This window comes from Piliocolobus tephrosceles, chromosome 12, assembly GCF_002776525.5.
Source record: "Piliocolobus tephrosceles isolate RC106 chromosome 12, ASM277652v3, whole genome shotgun sequence".
NCBI classification, from domain to species: Eukaryota; Metazoa; Chordata; class Mammalia; order Primates; family Cercopithecidae; genus Piliocolobus; species Piliocolobus tephrosceles.
In genome coordinates, this window is record NC_045445.1 from 107,476,157 (window position 1) to 107,500,582 (window position 24,426).

The 24,426-nt window shown below is 42.3% G+C and overlaps 2 protein-coding genes across 7 annotated transcripts in view; both read left to right on the plus strand.

Moving 5' to 3' along the window:
* The window catches only part of MED14 (mediator complex subunit 14), an 87,356-nt gene extending 78,605 nt beyond the window's left edge, over positions 1 to 8,751 (plus strand). For 3 of the 5 annotated variants that reach the window (XM_023202631.2, XM_023202632.2, XM_023202630.2), the window contains exons 29-31: positions 3,246 to 3,371; positions 3,745 to 3,937; positions 6,430 to 6,545. In XM_023202631.2, the coding sequence (XP_023058399.1) occupies positions 3,246 to 3,371; positions 3,745 to 3,937; positions 6,430 to 6,503 (393 nt within the window). In that variant the 3' untranslated portion in view covers positions 6,504 to 6,545. Of the gene's footprint in view, positions 1 to 3,245; positions 3,372 to 3,744; positions 3,938 to 6,429 lie in introns of all 5 variants that reach the window. The other 2 variants (XM_023202628.2, XM_023202629.2) reach the window with 1 other exon arrangement.
* Positions 8,752 to 10,750: 1,999 nt separating this feature from the next.
* Positions 10,751 to 24,252, plus strand: C12HXorf38 (chromosome 12 CXorf38 homolog). 2 transcript variants are annotated; one of them, XM_026451732.2, is made up of 5 exons: positions 10,751 to 11,023; positions 11,186 to 11,320; positions 18,888 to 19,007; positions 20,862 to 21,011; positions 21,306 to 24,252. In XM_026451732.2, the coding sequence occupies exons 1-5, from the start codon at positions 10,808 to 10,810 to the stop codon at positions 21,570 to 21,572; spliced, it is 888 nt and encodes a 295-aa protein (XP_026307517.1). In that variant the 5' UTR covers positions 10,751 to 10,807; the 3' UTR covers positions 21,573 to 24,252. The 2 variants fall into 2 exon arrangements, with proteins under 2 accessions (XP_026307517.1, XP_026307518.1); XM_026451733.1 differs by lacking the exon at positions 11,186 to 11,320.
* The last annotated feature ends 174 nt before the right edge of the window (positions 24,253 to 24,426 follow it).

Below are 24,426 nucleotides of genomic sequence, written 5' to 3' on the forward strand. Positions count from 1 at the left end.
AAAAAAAAAAAAAAGACCGGGCACCGTGGCTCACGCCTGTAATCCTAGCAATTTGGGAGGCCGGAGCGGGCTGATTGCCTGAGCTCAGGAGTTCCAGACCAGCTTGGGCAACATGGTGAAACCTCGTCTCTACTAAAAATGCAAAAAAATTAGCCAGGCATGGTGGCACATGCCTGTAGTCCCAGCTACTTGGGAGGCTGAGGCGAGAGAATCGCTTGAACCCAGGAGGCAGAGGTTGCAGTGAGCTGAGATCATGCCACTGCACTACAACCTCGATGACCGAGTGAGACTCCGTCTCCAAAAAAATCAATCAATCAGTCAATCTGAAGTGCAAAGTAAGAGACAGCAGGATGCTCCATGGGCAGCAGCTGCCTTCAGAGCACGGAGTATCTGTTCTTGGTTTGTTGGCCCTTTGGGGATTTCCCTTAGTTTCTGCATAGCTCAGTCTGCATTCGTGTTAGTTTTCTAGGGCTGCCACAACAAATGACCACAAGCTGAGTGGCTTAAAACAATAGGAATTTATTATCTCACAGTTCTGGAGGCCATAAATCCTAAATCAAGGGGTCAGCGGGGCCATGCTCTCTGAAGACTCTAGGGTTGAATCTATTCCATGCGTTTCTCTTAGCTTCAGGTGGTTCCAGCAGTCTTTGGTATTCCTTAGCTATAGACTCATCACTGCAACCTCTGCCTCTGTCATCACATGGTGTTCTCTCTGTGTGTGTCTCTGCCTGTGTCTCTTCTGTTCTTATAAAGGACAACAGTCATATTGAATTAAGGACCATTCTAATGACCTCATCTTAATTTGACTACATCTACAAAGACCCGGTTTTCAGATAAGATCATATTCATGGGTGCTGGGGGTTAGGAATTCATGTCTTTTTCAGGTGTGCAATTCAATGCATAACAGCATTTAAAAACATGCCTTTTGGCTGGGTGTGGTGGCTCATGTCTGTAATTCCAGCACTTTGGGAGGCCAAGGTAGGTGGATCATCTGAGGTCAGGAGTTCGAGACCAGCCTGGCCAACATGGTGAAACTCCATCTCTACTAAAAGTACAAAGAATTAGCCAGGCATGGTGATGGGCACCTGTAATCTCAGCTACTCAGGAGGCTGAGGCAGGAGAATCACTTGAACCCAGAAGGTAGAGGCTGCAGTGAGTTGAGATCACACCATTGCACTCCAGCCCGGGTGACAGAGCAAGACTCTGTCTCAAAAAATAAAAAATAAAATAAAAAGATGCCTTTCCACCCTCAATATTTTCAGTGTTTGTGGTGGATGTGATGTCCAGGATATCGAACCTGGCGTATTGCTTGAAATGGAGGAGCATCTTGCTTTATTCACTGAACAAATCTTGGAGATCTCTCCATATCAGTATATAAAGGATGTCTTTGTTTTGTGTTGTTTAACAAAGCTTAGTATTTCATTAGGTGAATGTATTAAAATTTCTAAGTACTCCCAACTTGTTGGCCATTTTGGTTTCTTCTGATATTTTGCTGTTACAAACAGTGCCACAATAAAGAGCCTTTTTATTGGATGTGCCAGTATACCTGTAGAATTGCTGGGTCGAAGGATATATATAATTGTAAGTTTGGTAGATTTTGCCTAATTGTTCTCCATAGAGGTTATGCCAGTTTATATTCCCACCACCAGTGAGAGTACTGGCTTTTTCCCACATCCTTGTCAACAGTTTTATCAGTCTTCAGACTTTGGGTCTTTCTGATTTGTAGATTTTTAGGTCTTTTGATTTGTAGGAATTGGGTATGTACATTAGCGAAGTTAGCCCCTTGGGATATTCATTGTAAATATTTTTTCCTCGTTTTTCATTTGTGTTTTGACTTGACTTTTGGTAGGTTTAGCTATGCAAAATTTTCTTTTAAATAATGTAAATGTATCAATATTGGTTTTTAAGTTTTCCTGATTTTGTATCATTGTTAGATTCTTCTCACTCCCAGATTTTGAAATAATCCTCCCAAAGTTTTTTTCTAATACCATTTGGATTCATTTTTTTAATTATTTAAATTTTTAAATCTATTTTTATTTATTTATTTTGAAACAGGGTCTCACTTTGTTTTGGTGTCAAATGTGAGGAGCTATGGATCCAACTTTTTCAGATGCTAATTTATCATATAATCAATCTTCTCTGTATGGGGAGATCTTGAATTCTTTCCTGTGAAAGTATGTAGTTATATAGATGGAATCCAGATGGCAGCTGATACATTTTTTCAATCTTACAGTGGTCTTTTCATTTTAATGTTTCTAGTGTTGATTTGAGTAACTTCAATTACCTCACTGGTTTTTTAGTTAGCGTTTTACTATACATATTGGGGCAATAGTATTCTTTTGCTAATAGTCTCAACATTTGGCTTCTGCTCTAATAGGCTGTAGGAAACATTATTTATGTCAAAAAGAAATCCATTTGAATTTTTTTTTTTTTTAAGGAAGAGAAATATATTTATTCTTCCTTAAGTGAAAGGGGATTATTCCTACAGGTCTTCATCCTTGTCATCTTCGCATTGAGTAGGCTGAAGAGGAGAAATCTGAGGGGTTGGTTTTGCTGTCTCATGGATGGCAAATATGGAGAAGGCAGAAGCACAGGCAAGAAAAAGGAGTAAATATTTATGTGGCTAAAAAAGCACCAATGGATATAATTTAAAAATCTTTCACACAGTTTGACTAGTTTGTTTAGGGTAAGAGTTGGAAACAGGACTGGGAAGTCTAGATTGGCACAGTTAAGAAGGGCCTCGAATGGTAGGTGTTGGTCCTCAGTTGTGGGTGGTAGGGGGACAGCATATGTCACTAAATGTCACTGAGCATTTGTGAGCTTGAGTAGAACCATGTTGTAGGCCCTATGTCTGATGGTGGTATAAGATGGACTGGAAGACGCAGCCACTGGAAAGAGCTGTTAGGGGAGCACAGGAGAAGTAATAAAGCCCTGCACATGGTGGCCTCAATGAATATAGAGAGGAGGGAACAGATGTCAGAGACACTGCAGAAGCCGAATCCATAGGCCTTAGGAATTAACGAAGTGGGAGGGAAGGAAGGGGGAAATCTTACATAAATCCACACTTGACTTTTCAGTTAGCAACTTCATGTATATATTTGTTTTGAAAAAGTGTAGGTTATCAACTTTATGTTCTGTTAATAATTGGGTATGAAACAAAATTCTGACCTCTCTGACTTTCCTAGTAGAATATGATTTTAAATGTTTATATGCCTTTATCTTGATTTTTTTCCCCCTCCAAACAGTTCCCTGACCAGGCAACACAGCTGAAATGGAATGTTCAGTTTTGCTTGACGATCCCTCCCAGCGCACCACCAATTGCACCTCCTGGGACGCCTGCTGTGGTGCTGAAATCCAAAATGCTATTTTTTGTAAGTACCACCCAGCATCTGTGCATGTACAGAGCTTCTGAGGAGAAAGCCACGTGATAATAGAGCAACTTTTGGATAACTGCATAAATTATCTTTTGTTGCCAAATAGAGCCCAGGATTCCTTAATTGTCAGCATAGATGTCATGACATCCTGGTTCCTTTAGTAATAAACAAATTTATTGAACCAGGTAATTGTGTAGCACAGTTGCATCTTAACCATAATATTCAGTTGTTTGTCACTTTTCTTGTCGTGTAATTTTCTTTTGCTTGCTTATCTTAATCTGAAAGTATAGTAAATGATAGTACCTTTGATACATTTAGACAGATGTTTTATGATGCTTTTATTCTCTTTGTGTGTGTTGTGTGTATACAGCTTCAACTAACTCAGAAAACGTCGGTCCCTCCCCAAGAACCTGTTAGTATTATAGTTCCAATCATTTATGACATGGCTTCAGGTACAACCCAGCAGGCAGACATTCCCAGACAGCAGAACTCTTCTGTTGCTGCTCCCATGATGGTCAGCAACATTCTGAAGAGGTTTGCAGAGATGAATCCACCACGACAAGGTACATGACCAGTAGAAAATATTTTATTGCATAGATGTTATAAAAGTTCTTTTGAGAGACACCCCTTTCTCCTCTTTTCTTCTCCCTCCTTACCTACTCTACCACCCAGTCATTGCAGTAGAGGTCTGGTTAGTGTGGCCCTCTTAATGTCTGCCTGTCGCTTTCTTCCTTTCTCACTGGTTCTTCATTTTTGTCCATTTCTCTGCTGCCTGGACTTTTTGTTAGTGATTTACTTACTATTGGGACTGACCCAGTTGCTAATGCCAGAAGCTTGTATTTATAGCACACATTGCCACAAAGACCTAGGTTAGGATGATAGAACTTTCCATGGCTGTGAATTCCTGCCCTACCATCAATACCTGCCACTCTGTACATCACAAAGTTGAAATGCATGTTGGTTTCTCATATTTCATGGTTCAATCATGAATAGAAGAATATTATTAAAAGTTCTGTATCTTCTAAATGTTTTGTGAAGAATAAAAGCTGATACAAATGGCATTACTGCTTTTTTGGGCTTCTTATATAAGTGTCAGGTGGGTGCAAGTGAAGCTTTTCACCATGTGCACAATGAAGCTCTCAAACTGAACATTTCCGAGGAAACCAGAATGTTTCTAGAAAGATAAACAAGGTCCCTGCAATACTGGAGTAGCCTTCACTTGACACGTAACTCCTGGCAGTGCTAAATTTGGGGTTGCGAAATACAAAGCTCAGCCAAGAGAACTTTTCTTCCATTTTGCTCATTTCTAATATTAAGGAAATTTAAATTTAAAATTTGCTTATTTGTAATATTAAGGAAGTTCTCTGTATCTCTCTGTTTAGAATAGTTAAATAACACTTATGTTTTTAAATGAGGGAAAGTTGTTCTCTGAAACATTTTTAGGTACTACAGTGTCCAAAGTTTTCTAGAACTAGGAATCAGGAAAGAAATGATATATTTAACTATTTGTTTCCCCACATTGGATATGCAGGCGAGTTCTCACTTTAGTGTATAAGGAATACACTGGGCAGTAGAGAAGGGTGTGCTTCTTTTGTTGTAATACTTCTTCTACTTCTTAAAATTTTCTGCTTTCATCCTTTGACTTCTCTCTTCTTTCAGCTAAAAATAGGTCCTCAAGAATCAAAGTTTAAAGCTATCAGAATTCTCAAAGTAACAGTCCAGTAGAACCTTGATAATAAACACCATTCCTTCACAAGAAGATGGCTATCATTACCTTATGTGTTTTTATGTATTATGTCTTGTGGAATTTAAAATTAAAAGGAAAATGTTTTGATCCTATTGGGATCAAGCAAGTTTTCCTGCCTGTCAATAATGAAAATGTGTTTTTTAAAAAACAATATCACTTCTCCTTTTAAGAAATTGTTGAGATATTTTGGAAGTGTTTTCCTTTTTTAATCCCCCTTGGACTGGGCAGACCTTTGGATTTCCTTTTCTTTCTGTACCTTCTCATGTGCACAGGATCACTGCACATCCTGCCCTTTGCTGAAAGGCGATGGTTCACATGAGGTCTTCAGTTCTCCCACTTTCAGCCACTGTATACAGTGTTAGACCATGCTCTAGAGGAAGGGATCCAGCTTTTGGTGTATAATATTTTAATACTTGTAATATTTACAAGAAGCAGAGTATTTGGTTTCTTTGAGCAAAGGGGAAGTTGAGGGGATGAATTGCCAGCACCCTCCCCACCCACAAATCTTGTTTTTGGATTGTTGGTGCACCATACTTCAGTCTCCCACCCCACTTCCCACACCCATCACTTCTCTTCTGATGAAGTGCTTTTAAGAAAAATCATTTTTGTATATAATTGATTTTAATGTTGAACTCTGGAAGTTGACCATTTCCTTGAATTTTGGGAGAAAACTCCAATAGATGTCAGAGACTTGCACTGTCCAGTATAACTGCCACTAGCCAGCATGTGGCTACTTAAATTTAATTAAAATTAAGTAAAACTTTAAATTCAGTTCCTCAGTCACAATAGCTATCTTACAAGTGCTTAGTAGTCATAGCACACTTATACAACATTTCCATCATCACAAAAAGTTCTATTGGACAGCGCTGTCATAAAAATTTTTTATCTGGCCTTTAATGCAATGTTTGAAAGATACCACCAAAGTTATAACTAATGCATAAATATAAACTAGATGTTTTTATGATATCCAAAATGCCCGTAAGCACTCAATAGCCTTAAAGCCCAACTTCAAAGGCTTATCTAATGCTACACTGTTTCTAAACAGAAACTCTAGGCATATCTTCCTAAATTCAGACCTAAATGGGACTTGCTCGAAGTTTCCTCCTGAGAAAAAAAATCCAAACAAATATAATCTGATACTTAACACCACAGCTTAATCCCCAATAATCTGGGCAGTTAAAATTGTCTTTTATTTTGATCTTTAAAGTTCTTACTAATTTTAGATTTAATTACCCCTTCCCCCACCGGTGTGTTAACATCATCTTACCTGTACTGCGAATAGCTAATGACCATTTTTCTCTGTTGCAGGTGAATGCACAATATTTGCAGCTGTTCGTGATTTAATGGCTAATCTTACACTGCCCCCTGGTGGGCGTCCATAGACACTATTGTTTTTAAACCAGGAAGGCTGACAGATGAGACAACAAAAAAAATCTGAATTCAGCCTTCAGTTTAAAAAAGGAAAAGGACTTTTTTAAAAAACTTTAAGAGCTAAATATTCTAAACTGGCAAAAATTTTCAGGGTGCACTTCTTTCATCAAAATGATCATCAATCTTTTGTATAATGAACTTGTATAGTGTGTTTAAATGGGACACATTTCAAAGGAAATAAATCAGTGTCCATTTGCCAGTAATAAATTTAATATTCTGTTTTATACTATAAAGTTATGAAAATGCCAAACTTGTTTATTTAATTGTTATGTTTTGGGTGTAATAGTCCTTTTTTGGTTTTTGTTTTGTTTTTTAAGGCAGGTCTGTCATTTTTGAATACTGTAAAACTGTGATAAACTTTATATTGAAGCTGTATTTTAATATGACCGCTTTGAATCCTTACATGAAATGTTCTGGGAGTTGTTATAAACACACCCCAAGGAAGCAATATTTAATAAAACTAGGTCAAAAACAAAACAAAACAGTGACACTCACTTGTGTGTATAAACTCTAGAGACATCTTCGGCCCTCCTTCATCTTTAACCTGGTGGATGGAGCCAGTTATTAATTTATAATAATACATGTCTGAAATTTGACCGAAAACATCATCTTTATGTCAAGGTTAATATATTTTCTTCAGACATTCCTAACTTGACTAGTGGTTAACATTTAGCACCTCAGTTGTCTTTCAATATATAGGATTTGGGTGAAAAATAAGGAACTTAGTCTTTGAGAAGGGACAGTACGTTGTTCATATTGATCAAGGATCCCAAATAATGCAATCATTCTCATTTGTTGAGGATGTGGGAACTTTTCTATCAGGAAAATTTAGTTTACAGAATACTTCTGCATACAACATTAATTAGGAAACAAAGAACTTTAATGCTGTACCCTTGCATGAAGTTTCTGTGAGCTTTCTTTATCTTGCTTAACTTATCTTCCTTGCCTTCCCCACCAAAATTGGGATTGTTCTAAACAATTTCAATTTAATTCATTGTCAACAAAACGATAGAATGTTTTGCTTGAAAGAAACCTGGTCCATTCCCCTCATTTTGAAGAATCCCGAATCCTGGGCCTGTCCAGGGTCAAATGGAGTTTTTGGTGTTGATACATCTCTGCAGGGTTTCTTTTTGGAGCACTGTGCTGTCTTTCCTAGTCAGTCAGGGACTTTTTTCAGCTTCAAAGAACATGATCTGATGCAAAGGTCTTCTACCGACTTCATGGTATTTAGGAAAAATTTTTAAATGACAATACCATGCCGAGTTATCTGGTCACTGTAATACTGGTTCTCCATTAAAATGTAGATGCTTTGTCTAATTCTACTTTTAAGATGATTTAATTGAGCTTCTATAACTATCAACTACCAAATTCTAGTTTCAAGTGTCTCACTGCACCTATATCATATCTGTTCTCAACTTTGCTTGATTCTCCACTCATTTTCAATCAGAGTTGAGGCTTTCTTTGCCTTTCTTCTTTGTCTTATTTCTGCCTTCATCTCCCACTTCTCCCCCAGCTCTGCCACTGTTCAGGAGCAGTTGACTAAACTTTTATCCTTCCTTTAACTTAACCTTTTTATCCTTCTGTTTTTAGTTCTTACAGTGGTAATCACATCAGTTTGGCAATCTGTCTTTATCAAGGGTCAGCCCTTTTCTATTTGGAGCCGAATCTTTTCTTTCATGTAGAAATCTACATGTATATACAAGAAATGTATTTTTATCTGCAGGATAATATTGTTTCAAATAATTTTATTAAGAGTTAACTTTTTAGGTATTTTCCCTTTTAATGTGGTTTTGAAATGTTAATTGCATTTTTACACATGATGCATTCAGTGGACGCTCTTTTTTCCTAATTATAACTCATCTCTGAATGCATTGTGCCAATCAAAAGATAGGATTTAGTGAACAGAATTTGCTTTTGATGCTTATTAAGAGTAAACCCATGAATTTGAATTTTTATATTATGCTTGGTACTTGGAATTGATATATACCTTATTAAAGCTTGAAAACATTTAGCATTTGAATAGTAAGTTTCATCACAAATCATGTCTTTTGCCTCTTTTGTTACCCAGGTTCAATCAAAGGGACTGGATGCCCAAGTGATTTTCTCTAATAATCGGGTTGGGACTTAACTTTAAGGTGTTTTCAATGTGATTTTAGTATTTTCCAGTAATAAATAAAATTTATACAAAGTTTCAGAGAACTACCAACTCTCTCTAGTTAATTTTGATGAAGATGTTTTCGTTAATAGTCTGGTTTAGTATTAATTTAACCTTGAAATAAGAAATTGGTCCTGATTTGCCACCTTCATTTTTCCATCTGCTGAAATGCCATTTCAGAATGTATAAAAGTACTTTTGGAATTAGAAGAAAAGTGAGAGCTTCAACAGAACATGTCAAGTTGTTAATAACAGGAGCTGAACCTTAAGTTTGAAAATTAACTGAGTTAAGCGCAAGCATAAACTAAAATATATATGACTTTGAATTTAAGAGCCACTAATAACTATGTTCTAATTAACACAGTAATCTGTTCAGCCAAAGGATACTAATAGCCATTCTTTCGGCTGTGGTTAATTTGATAACTTGAAGAAGTTAAAACTTTGCTACCCTGGATTCTGATCCAATTTCAATATAAAAAGTTGTTCCTTTCATAGTTTTTTCCCCCCAAAAGAAATGTCTGTTACATTTTACCTTAATATTTATCATCCAAGTGTTCTTGATATAAAATCAGTATACAGAAAATTTTAAGAGAACTTACATTCAAGGGACATAGAGGGAAAATGTTAATGATTATATTTCATTGTTTCTTGTGGAATTTTTCATTTGGTTTGAGAATGGACACTGTGTCTAAGGATGTGATTTAAATTTACTTAGGATGGATTTAGCATTGATGTTATTAAGACAAAATTAGCAGAGGCCAACCAGCACTGTGCTGCACAACTCCAGGAACTCCATGGTATGCTCACAATTTTCTGTAAGTTGCCTCCACTTCCAAGTGACCAGTGATTTGTTAAAATACCTTGCCCAAGAATATAACTGATTGGTGAAAGGGCATATTTAGGTCAACATAAAATAATAGCAAGTATTTATTGAGAGCTTACTATGTGCTAGGCATTTTCTTAATATTTCAATGTGTATTTAATCCTCACAACAACCCAATGTGGTAGGTTATTGATATCCTCCTCTTAAAAATGACTAAATGGAGGCCCAGAGAAATGTAATTTGCCTGAGATCAAATTAAGGTTGCTTAAGATCCAACTGCTAAGAAGGGGCAGTTTGAGTCTGAGCTAGTGCTTCTAAACACTGGACATTTTTGCTGTGAACCACAGTCAGAGGAAAGTTTAAAGTTTTGGACTCTTTCCTCAGAGGCTTTTAACTACACACAATTTTGACATGTTTTCCAAGCTCAGAAAGCTCACTAAAAACAACTAAAACTGACCTGACTTGTCACTTGGAGTTGACAATCCCAATGCCTTCTGACCTTTGTGGCACTTCTTTGGAACTTAAATCAGACTTCCATGTGCAAGGAGCACTAATTATCATATAACCAAGAATACTAGATAGTTATCGTCTAACCTTTGCTAGGTGCTTCAGGATGTCCTTATCTGGCTCAGATGTGCAGCCTTCCAGAATCCAAATGATGTGTTGCCCTAAACAGGCAAATGCCCCCTTCTAGGTGGTCCAGTGGCGGGGGATTTTGAGTTTTGGGTCGGCTTGGCGCACCGCCGGCAGCCAGCGGTCACGGTTCACTAATACTTCAATTTGCTACAGCTGGTGTGTGGGCTTAGGCACTAGTAACTCTAGAATTGTATAATACAAAGAACATACACGATTCAAGTAATGTGCCCTGAGCATCTTGTACATCTGTACAATAAAAAAAAGTTAAAACAGAAGTGCCCTACATTAGGAGAGGAAGTCGAATTGGATGCTGACAGGATCTCTGGGGGACGAAGAAGGTCTAAGGGGTTTCCAATAGCGGCTGCTTCCCCAAGCACCAAAGTTCTTAGACGTCAGACGTCACCCAAGTGGGGTGGAGCCGACGTGCCCCGGAAGTCAAGACGCCCCGCCCCGGGATCGGTCGCGCCGCGCCGCGCAGGCGCAGGCGCCGCTGCCTCGGGCACCTCCCAGGCTCCGCGCCTGCGCACTGCCGTCAGCCGCGCCTGCGCACTGCCGTCAGCCGCGCCTGCGCACTGCCGTCAGCCGCGTCTGCGCACTGCCGTCCGCCACGCCCCGCAGTCTCCCGGGTACAAGCGGGGAGACATGGTGCTGTCGGAGCTAGCAGCGCGCCTCAACTGCGCTGAGTACAAGAACTGGGTGAAGGCGGGCCACTGCCTGCTGCTGCTGCGCAGCTGCCTGCAGGGTTTCGTCGGCCGTGAGGTGCTCTCCTTCCACCACGGCCTACTCGCCGCAGCCCCCGGCCTGGGGCCCCGCGCCGTCTGCCGCGGCGGCTCACGATGCAGCCCGCGCGCCCGTCAGGTGAGCACCTGGCTCGGGGCCTTGACCACCGCGCCCACCCCACCCCTCCCATCCCCGTTCCTGTCCCAGACCCAGAGCGCAAGTGTCCTGTTCCCTCCGCGAGGCGGGGCCAACCGCGACGCCCCTCCCTCCCGGGCCCCTCCTCACCGCCGCCTCCTGTAGTTTCAGCCTCAGTGTCAGGTGTGCGCTGAATGGAAACAGGAGATTTTGAGACATCACGTCAACAGAAATGGAGACGTGCACTGGGGAAACTGCCGGCCGGGCCGCTGGCCCGTGGACGCCTGGGAGGTGGCCAAGGTAAGCGCTTGAGGCCGGGACGGAAGGAGGAGGCGGCGGGTCACCCAGCACTCGGGGTGGCTGTCTGGTTCTGTGGTCGCCGGGGCCTCATAAACAGATGCGGAGAGAGAGATTGATCAAGGATCTAGGCGGTTCACGGGTGGTATGGGAGACCCAACCCAGCTTAGTGAAGTAGAAGCTTTCTTCTACCCGTCTGCTTCCTGAGGGCATTTGAGTTTGTTACCACTGCTTGGAAAGTTAAGGAAAGATTTCTACAAGAGATGTAGGGGCAAGATGTAGAGCGAGCATCATGAGCACAGGCAGGGAGGGAGGGAGACTCATGTGTGGCCTGTTTGAGGGTAGACTCACTGAACAGCTCATCAGCTCTTTTTGGCTATAGGATGCTATAAGGATGACAGAGTAAGCCAAGGGAAGTTAGGGCTAAAATAGAAAGCACCTTAAGTGCCCAGCTAAAGGCACTTTGGGGAGCTGGGGATGGGGTAGGCAGCCGGATCTGTCTTCAGATCTTGGCAATGTCACTTACTAAGTAGACAGAGTGGGAAATTTTTTTGCCTAGTAAGGGATGGAGAGGGACAGCCAGAAGTGGCTTCCTAACACAAATTGACTTTAGCAGTCAGTCTACATGCCAGTAGTTATCAGCAGGCACAGAGTGGGCACTGGAAAGGAGCAGTGCCTGGGAAGCAGGTGATCTGAGTCCTGGCTCAGCTGCTGTGGTGTGACACTGGGCCAGCTTGTGCTCCCCAATCTCAAAAATAAAAGGAATTGGGGCCGGGCGCGGTGGCTCATGCCTGTAATCCCAGCACTTTGGGAGGCCAAGGTGGGAGGATGGCTTGAGCTCAGGAGTTCAAGATCACCTTGGATAACATGGCAAAACCCCGTCTCTACAAAAAATACAAAAATTAGCTCGGTGTGGTAGTGTGTGCCTGTAGTCCCAGCTACTCAGGAGGCTGAGGTAAGAGGATCGCTGGAGCCCGGGAAGTCTAGGCTGCAGGGAGCCGTGATCACACCACTGCATTCCAGCCTGAGTGACAAAGCAAGACCCTGTCTTAAAAAATTGAACTGTATCAGGGGTCCCCAGACTTTTGGGTATCACGAGCCGGCAAACCCACCACATCTACATATTCTTCCCCATTTTTTTCCCACTGCAGCCATAGAGTTACTGACTTCTACTTTTACCTAGAGAAGAGAGAAAAACGGAAAGAAAGAAAACTCTGCCCTTTGCAATGCCTGTCCCTCATCTGTTTGGGCTCCGTTGCTGCTTTCACACCGTTGGGATCCTCTTGTAGCCTGTGCTACCTCCTTATACCCCTCTTTGCTCCTCTTGGTTGCTGTCATTTACAGACCTTCTGGTCCAACCCCATCCTCTCAGTTTCTGGGCTCCTGATTCTAGCATCCTCTGCTGTACTCCCCCTCAGCCTCCCGCTTGCATGCCCACACCCTGGGCCTTGGCACAGGAAGTCTCAGTGTCTAACATCCTGCTGGCCTTTGGCACACTTATTCACACACCCCTGCCCCCAACCCCGTGCCCCATACTACTTCTGCTTCTTTGAGGCTTCCACTGCTTCCTGAATACCCAGCACCCTCTGCTCTCCTGCCTGTCTTTGTCACCTCAGCTAGCCCAGATTCCATGGCCCATCGTTATAATCAGTCCCTTGCTGTTATCTCCGCTTTTTTTTTTTTTTTCTCCTTTCTCTGAACTTGCCTGGCCCAACTCTAGTCCTGATGACAACATTTTCTGCTTCTGATTAGTGGGAAAGAATCTCACAAGGGAGCTGACTGGTTTCACTTTCATTCTTGATCATGAGCCCCAGTGGTCTGGCCACATCTCTCTCTAGGCTTCTGTTTCTGGAGCCTACTACTTTTCCTCAGCAAATCCCCACTCCCGTTCCTCCGCCCTTGCTCATGCTTCATGGAATTGATGGAGGCCCCTGGACATATATAGTTGTCTCTCCTTATCCGTGGGGTATTGCTTCCAGGACCCCCAAGGATACCAAAATCCACAGATGCTCAAGTCCCTGATACAAAATGATGTATGTGGCATTTGCATATTACTTACATACATTCTCCTGTATACTTTAAATCATCTCTAGATTACTTATAATACCTGATACAATGTAAGTGCTGTGTAAATAGTTATGCTATATTTTTTAAAAATTTCTATTACTTTTTACTATTGTATTTTATTTTTCTGAGAATTTTTCATCCACAATTGGTTGATCCTATGAATGTGGAACCCATAGATATGGAGGGCTGACTATACTTCCTCTTCTTTTTGCCAACACCAACTAATCTCCATGTGCACCATCTATTTCCTTCTGCTACAGAGGAGGAACGGTGTCTCTCCTCTTACTGCCTCATACCTCCACTCGTGTGTTGGATCTTATCCCTTTTCTCTTGCTCAAGGCCTTTGAGGCTTCAGTTGTCCACTCTCTCTTGCAGCTCATTCCCATCTCCATGGAAAAAGCTTTAATATAGCCATGGTTTATTTAAATTTTTTAAAAGAAAGAATTAAACATTTACCACATGACCCAGCAATTCCCTACCTAGGTATATTCCCAAGAGAAATGAAAACATACATTCATACAAAAAAGTGTACACAGATGTTTATAGCAGCTCCATTCACTATAGCCAAAAGGTAGAAACAACCCAAATACCCATCAGCTGATGAATGGAATTTTTAAAATGCAGTATCTCTGTACAATGGAATATTGTTTTGCTGTAACAATGTAACAAAGGAATGAAGTACTGATACATGTTACAATGTGGATAAATCTTGAAAACAGTATGCTGAGTGAAAGAAGCCAGTCACATATTATATTTATATGAAATGTCCATTTTATATAAATTCCATTTAGACTCCATTTATAAGAAATGTCCAGGCCGGGCATTTCACACCTGTAATCCCAGCACTTTGGGAGGCTGAGGCAGGCGTATCACCTGAGGTCAGGAGTTTGAGACCAGCCTGACCAACAAGGAGAAACCCTGTCTCTACTAAAAATACAAAAAATTAGCCGGGCGTGTTGGCGCATGCCTGTAATCCCAGCTACTCAGAGACTGAGGCAGGAGAATCGCTTGAACCTGGGAGGTGGAGGTTGCCGTGAGCTGAGATTGTGCCATTGCACTCCAGCCTGGGCAACAAGAGCGAAACTCCGTCTCAAAAAAGAAAAGAAAAGAAATGTCCAGAATAGGCAAATCCACAGAAGCAGAAGTAGATTAGTGGTTGCCAGGGCTTTGGGGAATGAGGGATGATAGCTAATGGATATGGGGTTTCTTTTTGTGGCAATGAAAATGTTCTAAAATTGACTGTAGTGATGGTTGCACACCTCTTTAAATATGCTGGAAACCACTGAATTGTAATGTGTAGATGGGTGAATTATATCTCAAGAAAGCTGTTTTTTTTTAAAAAACAGTTGAATAAATACTTGGAAAATAAGATTTCAAGAGGCCAGATGTGGTGGCTTATTCCTGTTATCACAGCACTTTGGGAGGCAGAGGTGAGAAGATTGATTGAGCTTAGGAGTTCGAGACCAGCCTGGGCAACATGGCGAAACCCTGTAACTGTCTCCACAAAGAAATACAAAAATTAGGCGGGTGTGGCTGGGCGCAGTGGTTCACGCCTGTAATCCCAGCACTTTGGGAGGCCGAGGCGAGTGGGTCACTTGAGGTCAGGAGTTCAAGACCAGCCTGGCCAGCATGGTGAAACCCCGTCTCTACCAAAAAAATACAAAAAAAATTAGCCAGCTGTGGTGGTGTGTGCCTGTAATCCCAGCTACTTGGGAGGCTGTGATGGGTGGATTGCTTGAGCCCAGGAGGTCAAGGCTGCAGTGAACTGTGATGGCACCACTGTACTCCAGCCTGGGCGACAGTAAGACCCTGTCTCAGAAAAAAAAAGAGAAAAAGAAAAATGTCCCTTGATCCATTCTCTCCTTCTGCCTTCCATACACATATCCAGCAGAGCATCTCAAAAAAGAGGTTTCATGCCTGTTCTCTTCTTCTCTGCTCTCACTTCCTCTTCAACCCACTCTGCCTCGGCTTCTGCCTCTGTCACTCCACTGCATCCGTGACCTCGTCTCTCTTACCTCCCAGAGCCATTTGGCACTACTGGCTGCTCTTGAAACCCTCTTGGCTTTCCTTCCATCTCCCTGGCTCTTCCTGCTCAGCCTCCTTCTGAATGTCTTTTGGCCTTCCCCGGGACTCGAGGCCGGGCCTCTTCTGTTCCCTTCTTCTCTGGTGACATTGCTCAGGCCTGTGGTGTTAAATGCTAACTGGCTCCCAAATTGGTGGCTCTAGTCCTGCCCTCTCTTCTGAGTTCTAGACGCACACATCCAACTGCTTACTTGCCCCCTCCACTCCATCGCCTATGGAGCACATTTTATTTAGTTCGAAAGTAGAGCAGTTTGTCTTTGCCCCCTACCCTATGCCCATTCCCCATTACCAGCTTTCTAGAATCACTCTTGTTTCACCTCTTTCCCTCTCAGTACCCCCTCTCTCCTTGTTTGTAACTGCAAAATACTTTTGGAATCCTCTTTTTCATCTCCACGTCACAACTCTCACCCTCTCCTACCAGGCCTCTGCTGCTCTGAGCATCTGTCGTCAGTCCTTCACACAGCAGCATGTACAGTCTTCAAATGGGAATCAGATCGTCCTAAAACCCTTTGATGGCTTCCTGATGGCCTTAGAATAAACCCCACACCTTTCCAGAGCCGATAAGGCCCGGCACGGTGGGCCAATTTTTTTTAGATTGGGCCTCTGTTTATTTTCCAGCCCCATCTCCTACTCAGCAAAGAGACAGTGGAGGATAGAGGCAATAACATGTTTCTCACTGCTGTGCATTTGGCATGTGGAACACGGTGGTATGCAATACAATTTTAAGACACTGCTTTCACTGCAAGGATGCCGCAGAGCCTCCCTGTTGGCTTCCAGTTCTGAAGAAAGGGAATAATTACTAAAATAAAATTTTAAGAAGGCCAGGCACGGTGGCTCACGCCTGTAATCCCAGCACTTTGGGAGGCCGAAGCAGGCGGATCACTTGACTCCAGGAGTTTAAGACCAGCCTGGGCAACATGGCGAAACCCCATGTCTACAAAAAATACAAAAAATTAGCCAAGCATGGCGGTGCATGCCTGTAATCCTCCCAGGTACTTGGGAGGTTGAGTTGGGAGGATCGCTTGAGCTTGGGAGTTTGAGGCTGCAGTGAGCTGTGATTGTGCCAGTGTACTCCAGTCTGGGCAACAGAGCAAGACCCTGTCTCTAAAAAACAAAACAAAACAAAAACTTTAACATGGAAGAGATTGCCTTATATTGATGAGAAAATGCCAGACAGGACCTACCTTATAATGGAAAAGAAAAGCTACTACACCTGATTTGGAGGTGACTAAGACCCCACTAACTTTGCATTTTCTTCCCAGCAACAGCTCAATTCAGCAGTTTCTTTTTTTTTCCTTTTTGAGACAAGATCTTGTGCTGTCACCCAGGCTTGAGTGCAGTTGCACAGTCTCAATTCACTGCAAACTCCACCTCCTCGGCTCAAGTCATCTTCCCATTTCGGCCTCCGAAGTAGCTGGTACTACAGGTGTATGCCACTATGCCTAATTTTTTTTTTTTGTATTTTTCAGAGCTTCTTTTCCTCAGTTTCATGGCATTAGTTTGCCTGTGGTAAGTTAGTTAGCTTCTTTGTTAACCTTTGTAGCATCCATAATAGACTTCTTTTTTTTTTTTTTTTTTTTTACTTTAAAACCAGAATCACCCTCTGTTGCCCGGCTGGGGAGTAGTGGGGCAAACTTGGCTCACTGCAGCCTCTGCCTCCTGGGTTCAAGCGGTTCTCCTGCCTTAGCTTCCCAAGTAGCTGGGATTACAGGCACGTGCCACCACACCCGGCTGGTTTTTGTATTTTTAGTAGAGATGGGGTTTCACCTTGTTGGTCAGGCTGGTCTTGAGCTCCTGACCTCGGGTGATCCACCCGCCTTGGCCTCCCAAAGTGCTGGGATTACAGGTGTGCGCCTGGCCCATAATAGACTTCTTTCAGAGGGTCAGCATGTCTGTGGCTATTAAGGCACAGAAAGATAGTGATGGTACTGGCTACTGTACCTGTTGATAGGGGCCAGCCAGGGTTTACAAAATTCTGAATTATGTGGGACTCAGGTGTATGATTTCACCACCATCAGGAACGTAGCGCTGACTCTCCTTGGCATACATGAGCACTTACCCCAGCCTTTTCAGAATGCTTTCATGAGCAGCCCTGTAGGAGGCATTGTAGTTGCTTGCCTATTGAGATGTGTTTTCAATGGAACAGGTCTCTTAAATAAAAGAGGGTGTTTTTGTTGTTTTTTGTTTTTGTTTCTGTTTTGAAACAGGGTCTTGGTCTCTTGTCCAGGCTGGAGTACAGTGGTGTAATCAGAGCTTATTGCAACCTTGAACTCCCGGGCTCAAGCAATCCTCTTGCCTCAGCCTCTTGAGTACCTGGGACTATAGCACACACCACCATGCATGGCTAATTTTTTTTTTTTTTTTTTAAATAGAGATGGGAGTCTTGCTTTGTTGCCCAGGCTGGCCTCAAACTCCTGGGCTCAAGCGATCCTCCCGCTTTTGCCTCCCAAAGTGCTGGGATTACAGGAATGAGCCACTGTACCCAGCCTATTTAGAGTTCTTATTGTGAGTAACTTTTTGTTACTCCCTTGGCAGGAGAGAACCCTTGTGATTCTTAGCTTAGTAAAGTTGTTGCATCCTGATATAAGTTGAGAAATATTTCAGGAAAGAAATACGCCCAAGCTTTCCTGTAACACCATTTTGGGAGTCTGTGCCATAAAATCCTACTAAAGGCAAGATCCTGCTAGCTTGAGGCCCTTCTGGTATATCTAGTATCTCTCATCCCCGGATTCTATCTGTAACTCCTATGTGGGTCCTACTCACCTTGCACCATCTACATAGTAATTGCCAGCATTGATGCCCTGGTTACTGGCATGTGGCAAGCACTGTGCTAGTGCTATACCTGCATTCTCTTATTTCATTCTCACAATATCCTTTGAAGTAGATAAGGACAGTTATCCCCCATTTACTGATAAGGAATCTGAGGGTGACTTGACCAAGGTCACAGCTGGCAAATGGCAGAGCTGGCGTTTGAACCCAGTTTTCACTCCAAAGCCCAGACTCTTAATGTATTACTTCCATACCAAACTTCCTCAAGTCATTTAGAATCTGTCCACTGTTATTTTATTTTTAAATCTTTTTATTTAACAACTCAACCACTGAAATTTCGGTAAGGAAAAGAAAAAAGGTGCCTTCTACTCATGCTTTCTGTTTATATGCCATTAAGACAGGATGGAAAGCCAGTTATATCATATGTATCTAATAGCAGGGATAGTACAGCCCTTCAGTTATTGCCCTTGACCAAGGTTTAGCTGTGACACTGTTTCCCTACTTGCATTTTGGGCCCATGAGGCTCTAAGTTGAAACCTCAGTGCGTAAGAGAATTTCAGTCATAATTTGGAAAACAGACAAGTAACCATCGCCTTTCCATCTCCTAGAGTTGGAAGAGGCTCAGGTTCCCCTCCTTCCTCCCTTACTATAGGCCTTCATGCCCCGAGGACTAGCAGACAAACGAGGACCTGAGGAATGTGATGCGGTTGCTCTTTTAAGTCTCATCAACTCCTGCGATCACTTCGTGGTTGATCGAAAGAAAGTCACAGAGGTAAGAGCTTTCAGATTCAAAAGCATACCCTGAGTCTGTTGGGTCTGTGCTGTGAGAGCCAGTCATGAGATACACCTGTGATGCTAAGCCAGCCATGCAGGTATAGCACCTAGTAGTTCCCTGGAACAGTGGTGTACAAAGAAAGTTAGACTTGGGTTCAAAGTTGGCATCACTAAGCAAGCTAGTGTGACTCATATCATGTCTTCTGTAATGTCCAAGAACCCCAGTGCAAATGCAGTCAAGAGTAGTTCTCCTGAATTAGTTTCCTAACAACTCATTGTGCCGTTTGCCACTGAAATAGATGAACCTAAAAGTCTCTTCCCTGTTCTGCCATAAACAGAACCAAAATAATTTTCCTTATTAAAAAAAAAATACAAAACATTGCATCATTCTGCCTGTTGTATGCCAGCATTGGAATCCTACCCTTCTGAATCTCATTGGCTAAGCAGCTGCAAGACCAAATGATATGGAACTGAAGAAAACTTGAATACTGATGGATAACAGTGTCAGAATAGATCACTGTGCTTGTTAGATTTCCTCTGGGAAATTTGGATTTTTCTCTAGTTCACCAGAGAACAGCTCATACATTTATTACCCTGAAGGTCATTGGAAAGAGTATATAGCTATACCTGGATTATTTATAATAGGTAGAGAAAATGCATGTATCTTTTGTCTGCATACCAGCAACTACCAGGATTGAGACTCCTTTATGATATCAGCAGAAACAAAGAACTATCATAGTAGTTGAACCCTTTAATATCTTTTAACCAAACTGTGGAAAACTCTATATGAATTATATATTAATACATGATTAGACAAGACCATTTTTCTAAAGATAGAGGCCAAAGTTTATTTTCTTTTCATCATGATTTCCACATCAGGAAACTCCCTAGACCCAGCTTCCTGGTACTCCAACAGTATTTAAAAGACTTTTGTGTTGGCTGCTTCATCCTGTGGGTATACCCAGAGCCGATGAACTTGTTCTTTGGCAGGTTGTTTTAAGTTAAGGGATTTTGGGGGAATGTGGAATATCCAGCTGGCCACAAGACTTCAAGGGCTAAGGATAGTTGTAGGCTTATTTGTATTGCTTACACTGACTAATGTATTATTTGTGTGGCTGAGGATTGAACATCCCCTCAGACCTCAACGGCACCAACAGGTACCTACAGGTTATGTTAGGAATTTCGGGATTGCTTGGAAATCAGCTCCAGAGACTCAAGGAGGGAGAAAAGGCTGAACTGTTACCCAGGAGCCATCTTTTTATTCCTAGAATCCTGTGGCCATAATCTGACTTATTGTCATGTCTTATGTATCCTGCATGATTTTTTAAAATTTCAAGTTAGTTGTCATAAAAATCTAAGTTTCCAGTTTCTCATGAAAAATCAGAAGATCTGGGAACACAGGCTCATATGACTCCCATGGCAACAAGCCACATGTGAAGTAGAGGCTGCCCCTTCAGATAGGGCCTCTGCTGTCCAGTTAGCTCTGAACCAGTCTTTGAGTAGGGAGATGACTCCTTACCATTACACATGGCCAGCTTCCCTCAGGCTACCTGCCTGACCCTTGAAGGCAGAAGGAGAACTTCACTTCTTGGTGTCTGCCCTCTAGACAGGATGGAACTAAATATGGATCTCAGTTACGGGGCTGGAGGGCTGAAGTGTCCTCCACTCTGATACAGGTACATGCCAGATTATGCCCATGATCCCATGAAAGTTCCAGGCCTTCTCTTCTGACGACTGCTTTTGTTGATTTTGTAATTAACAAAGCCTTTCTATGATTTTTCTTTGGGGTGAAAGATCTCAGTCTACCCCATTGTTTGATTTGGAAGCCTTTTATCTTTTTGTCTTTCTGCAGGTAATTAAATGTCGTAATGAGATCATGCACTCTTCAGAGATGAAAGTATCTTCTATGTGGCTTCGAGATTTTCAGATGAAGATCCAAAATTTTCTGAATGAATTCAGGAACATCCCAGAGATTGTGGCAGTATACTCCAGAATAGAACAGGTAAAAATCATGTTTAATAGTTCTGGCATACAGAATGAAGGGAGAGAAAACAACAGCAGCCACACATTTAGAATTTGAAGTTTATTAGATTTAACCTAAATGTTAGAATGTAAGCAGGGGAAAGAATGCTTTTATGAAATCTGCAATTATGCTGGGCTGAGAAACTTTTCGGTGGTCACGGTGCACTATTAATATGGATCCAGTTTATTATGTTTAATTACAAATTATTTGAGTAATCCAGTGGAATGCGTTTTTCATGAAATCAGTTCATCTATTTGTGTGGCAATCCCTCAGCTGTTGACATCTGACTGGGCTGTTCACATCCCTGAGGAAGATCAGCGAGATGGGTGTGAATGTGAAACGGGAACTTACCTGAGTGAGAGCCAAGTCAATGAAATAGAAATGCAGTTACTAAAGGAGAAACTTCAAGAGATATATCTTCAAGCAGAAGAACAAGAGGTGTTGCCTGAAGAGGTAAAAGAAAAGTGTTATAGGCTCCGTGTGAGTAAACAACACAAAGAAAGATTCTGGGGAGGAAGAGTAGCTCATCTTAACAAATAATTAATGGTGGTTTTGATTTATAAGTCAAATAATTTCCAGAAGTGTGAATATGCTTTTGGCACAGATTAATATTACCTCTTAACAAATATTTTCACTTTCACATCAGCAAACATTTGAGTGCCACAAAGTGGAAAAATCTGGTAAGGGCTACAATAGAATTCTGAAAAAAATGCTCCAGACGTTCTCTGCTGCTCAGGGGGATTGCCAGAAAAAAGATTTTGCTAAGAAGATGCTGTTGAGCTGTGACTCACAGAATCAAATAAGAGTCTGACAAATTGGCAAGAGAAAAAGATGATTCTTGACAGAGAGCACAGTACTTGCAAAAGCAGGGAAGGATAGTCTGAGCCTGGGCAAGGACAAGTGAGCACAGGAGCCATGGCCAGGTTTGAGGATGGTAAAGTGGGCTGGAGCCACATGCCGAAAGGTTTTCTAGGCCATGCCACGGGGTTTGGGCTTCATTCCCAAAAAGCAGTCAAGAAAGGGTGATAGGATCAGATACAGCTTTTAGAAAGTTAACTCTTGTGGTAGTTGGAGGTTGGATGTGTGGTTAGCAACTACCCAGAAGGCTCTTGCAGTCATGTGAAGGTGAGCAAGAACAGAAACTAGGGGCTGTAGAGGAACTGGATTCTGGAGGCAGTGCCTGGGCAGAACTGATGGATCTTGGTGGCCAGGGAGATTACTTGGAGCATGGCATGGGGCTGGAAAAGGGTGGAGAAGGTGGGGAGGGGAGTGTTTAAAGAATCATCAATGTTTCTAGTTTAGGACCTGCAGGCTAATGATGGTCTAAACTCCCAGGTACAGGAGGAACAAATCTCCTTTGTCACATACAAGGTATAATATAAATTAACAGTAGTAGAATTATATTCCAGTAAGGTTCAGAAATATTCCAGCACTGGCTGGATTAGACTTCTAGATCACCAGGAGATCTTGGAAAAATCATTTCATCTCTCCATTCCTCCTTGTCTAAGGAAAGTAGTTTTGCTGGTTACCTCATTAAACCTAGGGAGAGTTTATTAAATGCAAATTCACGGAGCCGTGCTCCTTGCAGGTAACTATGCCTGTATTAACCATTCCAGCTTTGATCCAGGTGCTTCATTCAGCATGGTGAGCCCCTTTAGCACAAGGACTTGGTACCCCTGTTTTTTTGGGTGTGCCTACCATGGTACACCATAGGTATTTAAAATGATGTATTAGCATGTTTAATCTTCTCTTTTCTAAATCCGTGTGTTTCAGTTCCTCTGTCTTTATTTTATAATGCCATTAGAGCCCCAGTTTTCTTTCTGCTGCTGTTTTCAGAAGCTAGGGCCAGGAGTTTGTGTCAGTTGAGAGCTGGAAGGGAACCTGGCAGTCATCCTATATCCCCTGCTTTGCATGTGAGGCAAGGGCCCCAAAGAGCTTGCACTGGGGCTGAGGGCTGACCCGCAGGTCTCCCCCTTCTGATCCTGTGGCTTCCCGCCTGCTGTGCTGCAGATCTTATATACTGAGGAGCTGGCAGCTGTAAGTTTTGAACCCCCATTATCTCTGTGTACAGAAAGGAAATAGGGATTAATTGGCTTGTCCTCTGGGTGGAGTCTCTAGGTGGAGTTAATAAATTCTCATTTTTCATGCTTTCTCTTCAGCAGACCATGGCATTTCTCATAATATTTCAATTGATCAAAATGTGAGGATTGATTGGCATGTTATCTCAAAAAAGTTGGAAGTCAGGTTTCTGTGTATATGAAATTTGACGTCTGAAAGTTCAGTACCCTATATGATTATCCATGTTCTTTAGGGTTAGTTGCCAAAGTCAGAGGATTTGTTAAGACCAGATTTCAATGAATCTAAAATGCTGTCAATTGTAAAACATACCATTATTTCAGTTACTTCTAAGAAGGAAAAAACAATGTTGCCAGTTTATTACAAGATACTATCAATGGTAAGATGCATTCTCATTTGAGATGTTAGAATAGGAAAAATGTGCATCCTGGGATCAGGAAATACAGTGATTGTATTATGACCCCAGGGCTTTTGTTATAAATGTTATCAAGACCTGTTTCTTGTTTTTGTTAAAACAGTAGGGGTAAAGGCGAGGTGCAATGGCTCTGGCCTGTAATCCTGGCATTTTTGGAGGCCAAGGTGAAAGGATCACTTGAGCCCAGGAGTTTGGGACCAGCCTGGGCAACATAGGGAGGCCCCATCTCTTAAAACAAACTAACAAACAAACCAAAAAAAGTAGGGGTAGGGTTAGAAAGCTAAGTTGAGAAAAATGATTGATGGTAGTAATTCCGTGTGACACCTCCTGCAAACACATCATGGAGTGCCACAGAGAGCTCACCATCTCCACAGTTTTCTGTTAGTTTGGTGAACCTTAAAGGTACAGAACAGTAGAAAAAGTGGGCTCACATTAAAATACACTGTGCATGTATTGCTGTGATTGTGAGATTTTACTCTGCTTTGGAGCCAAATGGCAGTAGCAGCTGCTCAGCCCCTTGTAACATGGAGTTTGTGTCGGCCATGGGCTCATCTGCCCCAGAATTCGGCTGCCTCCTAAGTGCCCTTCACATAGTCCTGCCAGCCCTCATTGCTCTGTTAGGATCTGGGAGTTAAAAAAAAAAAATCCTGGCCGGGCGCGGTGGCTCAAGCCTGTAATCCCAGCACTTTGGGAGGCCGAGATGGGCGGATCACGAGGTCAGGAGATCGAGACCATCCTGGCTAACACTGTGAAATCCCGTCTCTACTAAAAAATACAAAAAACTAGCCGGGCGAGGTGGCGGGCGCCTGTGGTCCCAGCTACTCGGGAGGCTGAGGCAGGAGAATGGCGTAAACCTGGGAGGCGGAGCTTACAGTGAGCTGAGATCCGGCCACTGCACTCCAG

Bases quoted from the DNA above. Each gene is read 5' to 3' on its own strand.
- C12HXorf38 (XM_026451732.2), top strand. From the start codon at position 10,808: ATGGTGCTGTCGGAGCTAGCAGCGCGCCTCAACTGCGCTGAGTACAAG. The intron at 11,321-18,887 runs GTAAGCGCTTGA...CCCTTACTATAG, and splicing joins ACGCCTGGGAGGTGGCCAAG to GCCTTCATGCCCCGAGGACT. The intron at 21,012-21,305 runs GTAAAAATCATG...GCAATCCCTCAG, and splicing joins TATACTCCAGAATAGAACAG to CTGTTGACATCTGACTGGGC.